Source organism: Gopherus flavomarginatus, chromosome 1 (assembly GCF_025201925.1).
Source record: "Gopherus flavomarginatus isolate rGopFla2 chromosome 1, rGopFla2.mat.asm, whole genome shotgun sequence".
Taxonomy (NCBI): Eukaryota; Metazoa; Chordata; order Testudines; family Testudinidae; genus Gopherus; species Gopherus flavomarginatus.
Genome location: NC_066617.1, coordinates 99,504,644 through 99,518,716, shown reverse-complemented (window position 1 = coordinate 99,518,716; position 14,073 = coordinate 99,504,644). Strand labels below are relative to the sequence as shown.

The 14,073-nt window shown below is 45.6% G+C and overlaps 1 protein-coding gene across 6 annotated transcripts in view; it reads right to left on the bottom strand.

Annotated features, from left to right (window-relative positions):
- DDX17 (DEAD-box helicase 17) overlaps window positions 1-9,361 on the bottom strand; it is a 37,707-nt gene extending 28,346 nt beyond the window's left edge. For all 6 annotated transcript variants that reach the window (XR_007768428.1, XR_007768429.1, XM_050917206.1 and 3 more), the window contains exons 1-2: window positions 9,066-9,361; window positions 3,909-4,047 (exon numbers count right to left, since the gene is read on the bottom strand). Coding sequence is in view for 4 of the 6 variants with exons in the window: in XM_050917206.1 (XP_050773163.1) it covers window positions 3,909-4,047; window positions 9,066-9,109 (183 nt within the window). In the remaining 2 variants the exon portion in view is untranslated. The remainder of the gene's footprint in view (window positions 1-3,908; window positions 4,048-9,065) is intronic.
- Between the last annotated feature and the right edge of the window lie 4,712 nt (window positions 9,362-14,073).

Below are 14,073 nucleotides of genomic sequence, written 5' to 3'. Positions count from 1 at the left end.
TGCAGAATTCCCACAAGCAAAGTACTTCTTGGCACAGGTGAGAGGAGTGTGCTCCACCCTGCCTGTTGATAAAGAACATCACCGTTGTGTTGTTTGTGAGAACTGACATGCACCTGCCCGCCATGTGGGGTTGGAACGCTTGGCAGCCCAGGCAAAAGTTCCCTGATGACATGTAGTGAGAGCTCTTCTGGAGACCAGAGGTTCTGAGGGACCCTAAGTGAGCTCCTAAGCTCATCCAAGAAGCATCTGTGATGAGACACACTGATGGTTGGGGTCCTGAATATAGGACTCCTGCAAACATTGCCGGTGGGTCCAACCACCAAAGAAGGGAAGTGATCACTGATGAGGGAAGTGTGATGACTGTGTCTACGTGGTGTCGGCCCACTGAATTCATGCCTGAAGAGATGCTGTGGTAATTTTTGAGGTTCGCTATAAGCATCCCTATTGCTGGGAATCGAGCTTCCGGGAGGAAAGCTTTGGCTGGGACCAAGCTGAGGATCGCCCCGATGAATTCTATTCTCTGAACCAGGGAGAGAGTAGACTTCTGCACATTTATTAGCAGACCTAAGTCCTGGAATGTTGACTGTATTAACTTTACATTGGATTCCACCTAGGCAAGGTCTGATCTTTGATCAGCCAGTCATCGAGGTAAGGGTAGACCTGAACCCCTTGTCTCCTCTCAGGAAGGCTGCCATAACTGCCATGCACTTCATTAACATCTGAGGGACAACTGATAGGCTGAACAAAAGCACACGGTTCACAGTAAATCTGAGGAACCTTGTGTCTCTGAAAGACTGAAATATGAAAGAAAGCATCCTTCAAATCAAGCACAGCATACCAATGCCCTGGATCCAGAGAGAGGATGATGGAGGCCAAGGAAACCATGTGGAACTTAAGCTTTTTCATAGATCTGTTGTGGTTTCACAAGTCCAGAATTGGTCTGAGACTGCCGCTGGCTGTAGGGACTAGGGAATAATGGGAGTAGAGAAGCCGGACCCTTAACTCCTGTGGAACCTCCTCCACTGCTCTCACTCTTGGGAGCAACTGCACCTCTTGGGTTAGAAGCTGTTTGTGAGAAGGGTCCCTGAAGAGGAACAGGGAGACGGGGTTGGAAGGAGGGGAACAACTGAACTGAAGGGTGTGTCCCAGTGCTATTGTGCGTAGCACCCTGAGATCCAAAGTAATACGGGCCCAGCCTGATAGAAGAGGGACAATCGGTTCACAAAAAAATTAGAAAATTGGCTCCATGCATTTTCCCAGTACGTCGTCCCCAAGTGTCCTATCAAAAAGCCTGTTTAGACCCTGTCAGGTGTCCCCCTCCCTCTCCCCCCAGCACAAACGAAGACTGGGGCAGAGGTCTTCTCCGATAGCCCCTTCTCCTCTCTCTTACTATAATCTGACTGGGCAGGTGCCTGGAAGAAACCAGCAGCTGGTTGGGGCTTGAAGTATTACCTAGAAGGAGCTGGAGTACGCAGTCCTAGGGACTTCAGCGTGGCTCTGATGTCCTTGAGGCTGTGCAGTTTGGAGTCTGCCCACTCCAAAAAGAGAGATGTATCCTGGAAAGGGAGGTCCTGCAATGTCTGCTGCATCTCATGGTGTAGGCCTGAGGACTGAAGCCAGGAGTTTCTCCACACTGCCACCACTGAGATCGTGGATCAGGCTGCAGAGTCTGCCACATCCAAGGCATCCTGCAGGGACACCCTTGCACTGATCTTTCCTCAACTAGGGCTGCAAATTCGCATCTGGACTCCTACAGTAGTAATTCTTTACGTTTTGGCACACAGTCCCAAAAATTAAAACCACAGTTGTTCAGGAGCGCTTGCTGATTTGCAACCCTGAGCTGGAGGCTGCCAGCTGAATAAACCTGTCAAAAAGGTCTATTTTTTTTTGGCAACCGTGGCCTTAGACCTTGCTGACCCTGTTACTCCTGCTCATTGGCTGCTGACACTATACCAATGAGCCTGGTGGTAGATGAGTGCCCAAGAGTTCAAACTCTTTAGCCAGAAAAAAGTACTTTTACTCCATCCTTTGTGCCATCAGCTAAAGGGATGCTGTGGTCTACCATAAGGCCTTGATGGAGTGCATAGTAGCCTCACTGAAGGGAAAAGTCACTCTTGAGGGGCCTGATGCAGCTAGAATATCCACCAGAGCATGGGAGGACTCCTTTATCTCCTCTACCTGGATCCACAGGTTTTGTGCTGTTTTTTTGAGGAGCTACTTATGCGCCCTGTAATCAACCTGGGAGGACACAATGTCCATTCCTGTCACCACCACATCTGTAGAGGAGAAAGAAAAAACCTGCGCATGCAGAGAACAGTGCTCCTTGCTCTCAGCACAGGACGGGTCTCATGGTGCCAGGTCTTGATATTCAGCCTCAGGCTAGGTACCAATATCTGGGTCCTGCTCCTAGGAGGCTACTGGGGGTGCTCTAGAGTCTGATACAATGGAGTAAGACCTTATGGACTATGAACCCTAGATTGGAGGAAAAGCCCAGGGGTTCCAGAATGGCCATCACAGTGGCCAAACCGCGGGAGGGATGCCCTGGTCCAGGTCTGCCATCAGGTGAGGTGGGCTAAAGTGTTGGTGCCGGCTTTCTGCAGGAGATGTATGACTCCACCTCCAAGTCCATCTCCAAGGATTCCCTTCCAGGCAACCAGAGTGGAGTTGTGCCGACTGCTACTGGCAAACAGTGCCAGGAGGGAGGAGACACCAAGGCCCCAGGATGACTGGTTTCCCTTATGATGACACCTGGGGCCTTGGTACCATGGGAGCTCTTGCCGCCACTGACATCTCCCATACAGCAGAGGATGGTGGTACCAGGAGAGATACCTCTTGACCATCTCTGGCTCAGACGGTATTGCCAGGGCAGCAGAGCTCCGATGGTTATCGTATGGCGGAGAGTCCATCAGTGCCAGCCTCAAAGGTGCCCATTCTGAAGCCAAAGTCAACAGCATCAAATGAATTGCAGGGGTCTCAGAGTGGCCCAGCATGGGTCACACTCTGTTAGTGTCTCTTTGCCTCGTGGACTTCGGAGTTAGGGATTGCACTGTCCATCGTCTTCTGTTTCTTTCTCAGCACTGGCAATGGAGAACGATGCCGTAAGTTCCTTGGCAGAGTGATGTTCTTTGGCACCTAGGATGACGGATGGTGCTGGGAGTCCCGAGAAGCAGAAGCATCCTTTTTCAGTGCCAGAAGCGTGGAATGGTCCTGAGTCTTCCTAACAGAAGCCAGGGTGCTTCTTATCGAGGCTGAAGTACTCGGTGCCAAGTCCGAGTGACTAGGCTCTGAAGGAGGGCAAAGTGCTACCTCCAAGGAGGAACCTAAGCCTGGTGTCCGTTTCTTCTTTAGTGCACGGCTTGAAGTGACTGCAGATTTTGAAGTGCTCCCACATGTGAGCTTCCCCCAGGCACTTAAGGGAGCTGGAACGGGGGTCACTGACAGGCTTCGGTTTGTGGCACAAAGCACAAGGCATTCCCTGGTGCCAGGAAGGACTAGCTCTGCTGATCAGGGTTGCTAAACTAAGTAACTTAACAACTGAAACGTAACTAATATGAATAAAGATAACTATTACAATCAAAGTACACGGAGAGGAGAAATTGTGGAAAAATCAAGAACAAGCTGAAGTTCCAGTGACCGTGATGGGCAATAAAAAGGAACTAAGGGAGTTGCAGGTCAGCAGAACCTTTACACTGGAATGACAAGCGCATGACTTCAGGGGGCACCAGCACCAACCCAACAGATACCACCAAGGGAAAAAATTTCCAGTGGCAGTGCTCGGGGCGAGCACACACCTACATTGGAATGGATGTGAGCAAGCACCCGAATATAGTCTGCACGGCCCCAGTTTTCCCACTTTTAAAGATTCTCTGGTGCACTGAAAATGGAAAGGACAGGAGAAGGAAACTTACGGGGGTTAGCCTGGCCACTTCTGGATGCTCCACATAAAAGTTCTTCTCAAATTTGGGCAGCTCATTCAGGTCCCACTTCTTTTTGCGTAGACGCTCCCCTGGATTACCAAATTTCTTTGGGGGTAGAGGACTACCAAACCTGGGGGTAACATAAGATTTTTAAAAAAAACAATTTATAAAAGGATTTCACAGCTCTGGTATTTGTAGATTCCTCAGAAGCTTTCATGGTTATCTAAGTGAAAACAAATACTGACGTTTTAGTTACTTTGAAAATGCCTTAAAATACTGTTAGCCACAAAGGTTGGGAAGGTCTTCAGTACTCTTGCTCCCTTCAGTGAAGTCTATCATCCAATTACCACTCCTCCAATGATAATGTTAGATTCTACATTAAAAGTAACTATTTCACCATTCCTCTTTCACCTTTTCTTTCCCTCCTCAACAATATGCCCCAGTCAATGTACAAATAAAGCACAGAAAAAAGCTGACGTCAGTATCAGAGTTTTTGCTAGGCAGATCTGAAGCCATTACAAAGCAGCCACAATTTTTACCAGGGTCACAGTAGAAGTGTTTGGATGGGGGGGAAAAAACTGAGTCCCATTTCTCAGACACTTCTGAGAAAGTCTCAAGAGAAAATGAAATGTCAGTTTTTATTCTTTACTAATTTCTGAGTAGCTCTGCCAGGTATTACAGTTATCCGCTACATAAGGAATACACTTTACCCTGCTTTTAATTTTTATTTATTTTTAAAAGAGGTGGGGATTTACATGTAATTATTCATTTATCCAAAGGAGAATAAACATGGTTTTTCTGGCCTACAACACAGCTGGGAAGTATTGAAAACTGAAGCACAGATTGGCATGAAGTGTTTAGCTGTTGTACTGTTAAGTAAACATCTATAATTATATCTTTTAAACAGTTCTTAGAAAAACCTGTTATTGTTTCACTATTGTGCCAGATTTCAATAGAAGCTGCTATTTTAAATAGTGTAAGGTCAAACACTATTCTAACTTTAGGTATGATAAGGAATAAGCTTTTGAAAAATCTGAAGGCAAGAAAGAGCGTTTTTTTAAAACTCCAGTTGAATACTCCTGCAGTATTTCCATCGAAACAACAGAACACTATGCTAATACATGAGTACCAGAAAATGAAACTAACTAGAAGCTATCAACAAAAAAGGTTTACCTTATCCAAGCTGAGAAAAAAATATAAAAATTTACACTCTGGTCAAAACTAAATTAGTTTTAAGTGCTTTTGTTTTAATAATCCATGATTTTATTTGTAATATTGGCAAGGAAATGTTTTAAATGTTAAGTAACTGTCCTCTGAAAGTTATTTCCCAAGAGAAGTTAAGAGTGACAATACAGAGTAGAACTCAGAGAAAGCAGAACAGGAAACGGGATTACACTTGTAGAAGGCAAAGCAGATTTATAGTTAATTTGATGCTGGTTAAAACACTTAAGTTACAGGTTCAAAAAAGTTGGTTAAACTGCAGTCTTGACAGCCCTTTTCTCCTTTCTGTAAATGTAGTTCTATTCCGTATTAGATTGCTAAAATGGCTGCTTATTTACTTTTATCATATTTAACAAATAAAAGTAATTAAACAGTGATTTGAATCTTTTATGACTTCTTAGGACTGTCAGTGCAAGTTAGTAGTTACAGGAGCATTTCACAATCATTGAATACATTCTTCAGACTATGCTAATTTAGAACCTGAAGGTGTGTACCTGAGTAATTTTTCTGACGAAGGCAATAGAACTACATAGGTGAGTAAAAATTAAATATATGCATGAATGCTTGCAAATTCGGAGCCTTGTATATTTCGACATTGCTTGCTTTACTGCCATCAATACACAAAAACATGATGCAGTTTGCAGAATTTCAGTTCCATGTTGCTTTGCTTACACACAATACAGCTTCAAACTGGCCTTCCAAAATGTGAGTCTTTTAGCATTTATAATACCCCAATATGTATCATAATTCATTCACTGATCCTGAGGTAACTGGTGTAAATCCAGAGTAGTTCTATTTACTTGCATAGAGTTATTTCATTTTCCCTGATTCAGAAGTGACTGAGTCCAACTTGGTCTTAGATATTCAGTGATCGCTTCACCAGTAATGAAATTCAGCCATCTCCAGAACTGACTGCAGCAGCAGCTTATTCAAGTGCCAAAGTAAAACTGTACCATCCCAGTACTAAAAAGTCCTGAATGAGTTGTAGATGACAAGCAGCAAAGAAAAATTCCATATCTAGTTTGCCCTACAACAGGAATGAACAGTAAACAGAATGTAAACATCCAACTGGCGTTTATCCAGCACACTGGTGGAGTACCCAATTACCTTTCAAATATCACCATGCAATTTTTGATGACTGCGATCATTAGAAACATTGTTTTACATCTCAGAAATGATTTTTTCAAAAAAAGTCATCATGTGCTGCGGTTCTGGTACATAACTGTCCAGAAACAGAGTTTTCGATATCAAAACAAATTTACAATATAGCTATACACACACGCCACCCAGTTTTTGATATGACAGAAAACTAAGTTATGAGAGATTTTTTGTAGCAGTTCATAAAGATATGCAACAAAGCAAAGTATTACTTGGAATAAGATCAGGGCCAAAGCCCATTACTTATGCCTTTATGTGAACTACACTTCTTTTTTTTTTTTAAGAAGATCCATTGTCAAGTAGTTTCCCCATTCCCAAATCTGTCCTTTTCTATTTGACTAAAATATTTTTCTCCCCCTGTAGCAGGGTAGTCACACTGCTAAAGCCTGGAAGGGCATGAAGCAGCTCAATAAAGGGCTGTGACAGGAAAAGCAGGGCTGATTGGGGAAAGCAGCCTTGGCTGGGAACACGTCCCAGTCAGGCCATAGCTGGCTTAATGAGGGCCCAACTGGCCCATACAAGAGGGCTGGGGCCAGAAGCCAGAAAGACACTCTCCCTAGCCTTTGAGAGGGAGGGGCCTGGCTGCTGGGGAGTGTATATGAGTACTTGAGGTGGAGCAAGGCTAGGGGAAGGCCAGAGCAGCTGGGGAGCTCCAGCCTGGAAACCCCCCAGGCTGCAGGCCTAGTATAAGGCCAAATAGGTACTGAGGTTCCACGGGGCAGCCCAAGGGTAGGCAGAGGCAGCAGGTCCAACCCTCCCCCTTGCCTATGATGAGTGGCTTTTACACTGCAGTCTGCCCCAGTGGGGAGGGGAGGGGTGCAGCGGGGGGGGGCTAGATGGTGACTGGCAGTAGCCCATGACTGAGGCAAGGTGGGGATAGAGGGCTGTGGGTTCCCCTAGGTGGGAAGACCCTGAGACTACGGGGGTATTGCTGAGGGCAGCACCCCAAAGACAAGGGGCAGCAGGTCCTGGAAGGGATATGGGGGCCAGCGGGAGTGGGACACGGAAGGCTAGAAATGGTTATTCCCTGAGGCACCACAGGAGTGAATCCCACACTGTCACACACCCCTTCATTTACCATGGAGATGAAATAAGATTTTAAATTACCTCTCCTGTGGTCACTCTAAGCCCTGTTATAACACATCTTGATGACGCAAGGTGTATCAACAATGTCAGCAAAATTCTAAAGAGAACAAAGTACTGTGCTTCTGTAGGTTCTACATCAATGATGGCTTAAAATCTGAAAGCAAAGTTCTTTAAAGGAAACATCTCTTTACCCCAAATGACATCATGTAAATGTCAAGGCAGGTCAAATGCTGATGCCTTAAAATTTGGATAGTGACCCTTTAAGTATCTGTGTACAGTGGGACCCTCTTCTCTGCAATACAATTAAAAGGATCTTTTTATTTCATAAGGGGGTTGTTTGTATATATGTAGGATGTGAATATAAAATTAGAGTGGAACTTTTGGCTTCCCCTGTTCTACTAGGAAAGAATGTTAACAAGCACTTCCATGTGCAAGGAAAACATTCTTGCATTTCGCCTGGAGTTAAAAGGGAAATAAATTTAAATATGACAAGCAGGAACTTTTCCTGATTCAAAAATCATCAAAGAAAGAACATGAATAGCAGCGAGCATATTTTATTGTTTGCTCTCTCTCAGGGCCCGATTCCTCCTTTTTAATCTTCACTACTTGTCTTTTTTAGGAAAAACTTGGGGTACTGCCATTTCTTAATCTCCTTCTACTAGGAAAAACAACAACAACTCTGGAGCATTCATATATTTTCTATCAAACATTTTTTGATATTGGACAGTTTCTTATACTTTTGTTTTGCTCCCAAAAATCAGAGCTCAACTGAACCAGATTCTCCTAAACTGAATGAAGCCCCATGATGAGTGATATTGAGAACAATAAAAGGAGCAGAGAACTAAATTGTCAGGTCTTTGCACAGCAATATGGAAGACTCTGTTTGATTGCGGATTTCTTTTTCTCAATCCTGGACACACTCCTGAGGCTTAATCCAGGGCCATGGTCTCTGGGATCAGGGCTCTGCTACTACACAATGGTCCCACGTTCAACTTTCACCTCTGTTTCCACTCTCACAATCAACAGGGGCTGGGAATACCAAAGAGATATGCATTGTTATTTAATAGCAATCTTTCTGGTCATTTTAATGGTAATAACATTCAAAGAAGTGGTCAGGTCCAGCCCACCCTACAAGTTGTGTGTGTCGTCCATGGTGAGCAAAGGTTTCTAAAGCGAGGTTAGCAGCTGGAGGGAGAGGGATCCTTATGGCTCAAAGCGGGAACAGTGTGGAGGAAGGAAAAGCAGAGTAAAAGCCCTCACTCCTAAAGGCCATGAAATCAGACCTAGGGGCCGGTCAGGAGTATCCTGCCAGCCACAGGAGAAACTTCCCTGTCTCCTCGCACCAGACACTGCAGAGCAGGAACAACGGTGTGCGGAGGCGACTCCTTCCAGACCTTGTGGCTACTCAGGGCCCCTCACTTTCCACCCCAGGGACCCCACCGGGCTCCTCCCCCCCCCCCGGGGGCACAACCAGCTCCGGGTTCCCAGCCCGTCACTCGGCTCCTCACAGGCCCGGACCCCGCCTAGCCCTGGACCCAGCCCTCCCCGTGGCCCTAGAACGTGACCCTGCCTCCGAGGCCCTGACCTAGGCCCCCTCCCGCCGGGGACCGAGCTCCCCCCACCCAAGTCTTGGGGCCTCGCCTGGCTTCTCCGCCTCGGGCTTCCGCACCCCCCGCCTCTTACCCGCCGCGGTCACGGTCGCGGCCCCGGTCTCCGAAGCCTCGCATTGTCCCGCAGAGGGGGCACCGAGCGGCGCGAGCTGGGGGTGGCGCGGGGCGGGGGGCTCGGCCGGCGGCGGCACTGGTGTCCCGGCGGAGTCGCCCTTGGCCGCCTCACTTCCCGGGGGAGGGAGCGGGGAGGCTAGAGATCCAGTCGGGATTGGTTCGCGGGGCCGAGAGCGGCTCGGTTCGCGTCAGGGCCCGTCGGGCGCGGAGACAAGACAGCGTCCGCTTCCTCCGGGCGCCCGGCACAAAATGGCGGCCGCCGCCCCAGCCCGCTCTACTTACGTTAAGGGCGGCTTGAACTTTGCGTAAACTCCGTCCCTGAATAGCCGGGGGAAGGGAGCGAATGCCGCTGCGCCTATTCTCGAAATCCGGGTACGCACGAGACCGAGGCCGGAAAACCGACCCTAAAGAGAACAGTGTACGAAAATTACGTAGTTCCCGGTAGCTGAGTCGGCTTTTTGCGTGTGAAGACAACGCTCTCCCTATTCCCGAAATTCGTCTGCGCAAAATGCCAATCATGTAATCCACCTACGAACTGTGAGGAAAAACCTGGCCAAGCGGCATATTACGTAAATATTATACGAAAGTTTCGTAGCTGTCGCTTGTTCCGAGCTGGGTCAGCGTAGGGAGCGGAAGGAAGCGCCTTCCATTTTGCGTTAAATTCTTCTTTTGCTTTTTGCTCAGCTGGCGGTGGGGGGAGGGGGGTGTGGAAAATTACATGCATTCTGTAGCGCATTGTGCTTGGAGAATAAGACCTTTTGCCTTAACAGCAACTGCATGTGTGGGAGGTGGCAATAGGCAGGAAAGACAATAATTATCGGTGGCAAGCTGCAGAGTTTATGGCCTCAGTGTGCAATTTAACTCCACTGCCCAAGGAATCTCCCTCCTGATCTCCCCTGTGCAGGGGAAACACCCTCAGACACAACATTTAAGCTCAGTGTCTGCTGGAGCCCACAAGGGGTTGCAGTGTAAGATGCCATAAAGGCGATCTTGCCGCAGTGCTCACACAGCACAGGGTCAGTATCAGTAGCCGCCATGACATTTTCTCTCTCCTTATTTCCATTAAATAGAAGGGGAAAGGAAATTTAGCTAAAATAATGCAATTATTAGTAGTTACAGACCCTTCAATAGGAGGGAGATTCCTTGCGACCTATACAAAAACCAAAACTACAGAAGCATTTAAAGCACTTCTGCTGCCCTGACGTGAAGAAAAGCTCTCTGGAGCTTGAAAGTTTGCCTTACACCAGCAGAGGCTGGTCCAATATTGCCTCACCTCGTCTCAGGACAACACAGCTACAACAATAGGGCAAATGGTGTTATTTTGTGTGATAGTATAGTGTGGGCTTTAAAGAGTTCTGTTGCAATTAAAATTTTTACATTTTAAAAAGTATGAATAAGGACAATATTTTAAAGCCTTCCACAACCTTGTAATAATATTTGGCAAAATTCTGCCTTCTATTACATCTATGTAACTCCACTGGTATCAAAAGGATTTAATAGGTTAGTACTGTAAATGTAAAATGAATTTGGCTCTGTATATTGTATTCCTCTGGTCCTTTTATGCTGAAGGATTCCAAGGTGCTTTACATGGCCCAAGTCTTTTCTATGCTTCCATAAGTGGAAGGCATGAAACTCCACTGATCTGAGCGGTGGGGGAAGTGGAAAGAGGTAAGGTAATGTCAGCTCTGCAGTGTCATTCCAATCCTTTGGAAACACTGGCTGAGGGCAAGGTGCAGGGCTAGTAGTTGTCTCTGCTCTGCACCATCATCACCCCCACAACACTTCAACTGTGAGCAGCAGAACAGAAGCTCCAAGTGGGAAACCTTGCATAATCTGGCCCATACAAACTATATCCAGGCATCACAGGTCATACACCTCTCAAATGTCATCACTTCTGATGAAAGAACACAGCTTTATTTAACTGCATAAAAATACAACTTTCAGATGGAATGTAAATAAAAATGTGTCTCCTTGAAACTACAGGGGAATTTCAGGTATCCACCTGATTTAGAATATGGCCAGAACACTGGGATTACTACCATTATCTTTGTGAAAATGGACAAGGGATGTAGCGTGCACACCATCATTTTTACTCAGTGGCTGCAGATACAAATACAGGTTTAAAATGTTTCCATTTCCTGTTTAACACTTAAACTAATTTTAATTCTGTTTAATAAACAAGAGTTCATTTAATCTGAGCACCATTTTAATGTGTTTTATTATAATTATTATTATTATTATTTATAATATATTTACAGTACTATTTGGAGTGCCTTGAAGCCCTAGTCGTGCATCTGGACCCTGACCCCATTGTGCCAGGCGCTGTACAAACACAGACCAAAAAGACAGTCCCTGTCCCAAGGAGCTTACAAGCTAAGGATAAGACAAGAGACAACAGATGGACACAGACACACAGATGGGGGGAAACAATGAGACAATATTGGTCAGCATGATGGTCGGTGATAGACACCAGATACCTAACCATTCCCAATTTTTTTGTTGGCACCATGGCAAAGGAGAGTTTTAAGGAGGAATTTGAAGAGGGATAATCTGTTAGTTTTTCAGGTGTTCATGGGGAGTTCCTCCAAAGCATATGGGGCAGCATGAAAGAAAGCATGAACGTGCCTGTTTGAAAATTTAACAAGTAGGCAATGGAGGTTGGCATTGTGGGCCGATCTGTGGTGGGAGTTGACATCTTGATAGTGAATGTGTGATTATAGGTAGCTTTAGGATATATACGCTTGGAAGGGCCTTGAAAGTAAAAGACAAGTGTGATGGTGCACCCCATAAGACTTTATGGAAATATGCTTAGGAATGTATCTATATGACATAACTGGAATATATTTTATGCTACATATGCCATGTGACTTATATCTGTAAAGGTTATGATCTACTGAATCTATTTATCCTATCTGCATGCATGCATCATTTTTGTATGATGAGAGGGACAGAGGATTCCAGCCTTATGCAAAAGATGTATAAATGGGTGGAACAGAACAAAGGGAAGAGTGCCATCATGAGGAATCCCCTAGCTATCACCTGAGCTGGAACAAGAGCTGTACCTGGGGAAAGAATTGTGCCCAGGCCTGGAAGGTGTCCAGTCTGAGGAAAATAATTACTGAAACATCGCTAAGGGTGAGATTATCTGTATTCAGTTTGATTAGACATAGATTTGCGTGTTTTATTTTATTTTGCTTGGTGACTTACTTTGTTCTGTCTGTTACTACTTGGAACCACTTAAATCCTACTGTTTGTATTTAATAAAATCACTTTTTGCTTATTAATTAACCCAGAGTATGTATTAATACCTGAGGGAGGCAAACAGCTGCGCATATCTCTCTATTAATGTTATAGAGGGCAAACAATTTATGAGTTTACCCTGTATAAGCTTTATACAGGGTAGAACAGATTCATTTGGGTTTAGATCCCATTGGGAGTTGGGCATCTGAGTGTTAAAGGCAGGAACACTTTTGTAAGCGGCTTTCAGTGAAGTCTGCTGCTTTGGGGCAAGTAATTCAGAACCTGGGTCTGTGTTGGAGCAGATGGGCATGTCTGGCTCAGCAAGACAGGGTGCTGGGATCCCGAGCTGGCAGGGAAAGCAGGGGTAGTAGTAGTCTTGGCACATCGGGTGGCAGCTCCCAAGAGGGTTTCTGTGATCCAACCTGTCACACAAGGATAGAGTCATGAGGAAGAAATGGTTACTTACTGTAACTGGTTCTTCTGTGTTCTTCCACTGGTTCTAAGTTTTGGCTAGGAAGAGGTCATTAGAGACTTTAGTGAGAGTGGTTTCAGTGGAATGCAAGGGGTTAAAGCCAGTCTAGAATGGAATTTGAGGAGAAGAAGAAATGGTTACTTATTGTAACTGTGGTTCTTCAAAATATGATGCAGAAGTGTATTTCATTTAGGTGTGTGCGTGTCCAGCACGCTGGAGACTTCTGGCTAGCAGTACACATAAAAGGGCAGTGCTCATGCCTAGTGGGTGTGTGATGCAGTGCCACACCACCATGACCCCCCCACCGTTCCTTTGCACCAAAAGACCCATGAGAGGAGATTCCAATGCAGAGGGGATGGAGGGTGGGTGGTGGAATATGTCAGCATCACATCTCAAAGAACCACAGTTACTGTAAGTGACCGTTTCTTCTTTTTCAAGTTGATGCAGATGTATATACATCTGCACAGTCACTTGATGATTACCTGTTAGGTTCACCCTCTCTGGTGCACCTAGCATTGGCCACTGTCAGTAGACAGGATACTGGGCTGGATGGACCTTTGGTCTGACCCAGTATGGCCAGTCTTATGTTCTCATGTATTCCACTTTAGTGACTTACAAGCTACCCTATGCAGAAGAGGGGGGCTCAAAGTCTACTGAAATAGGGATTGCAGGACCATGCTTCCGAGGCTTGCGTCCACTCTGGAAGATGCAGTAATAGCATAATGATCTGTAAATGTATGTATGGACCCACATGGCCACCCTGCAAATGTCCAATATGGGACTGTTACTGAGGAATGACATCCATATTGTTTGTGCTCGTCGAATGAGCTCATATCTTCTGAGGTGGCATAGCCAAAGCTATCTCATATGCAGTCTTGATACAGGATATTATCCATCTAGAGCTGGTATGTGCAGAGACCACTTGTCCTTTCATGCAGTCTGCATAAGACATGAACAGACGAGGCAAAACATGAAACAGTTCAATCCTATCTAGATACAAGGCTAGATATTGCCTGACATCCAAAGTTTCGAGGTGCTGTTTCTCAGAGGTGAATGTAGCTTAGGGAAAAACAGTTAAATACACCACCTGGTTCAGATAAAATTGACAGACCACTCTGGATAAAAACTTTGTGTGTAGTTATAAAGTTATATACTTTGGAGGACTGTGTGTAAGGAGGCCCTGCCATGAGAGCCTGCAATTCAAACACCCTTCTTGCAGACATAATGGCTACCAAAAACATGGTTTTCTGACACA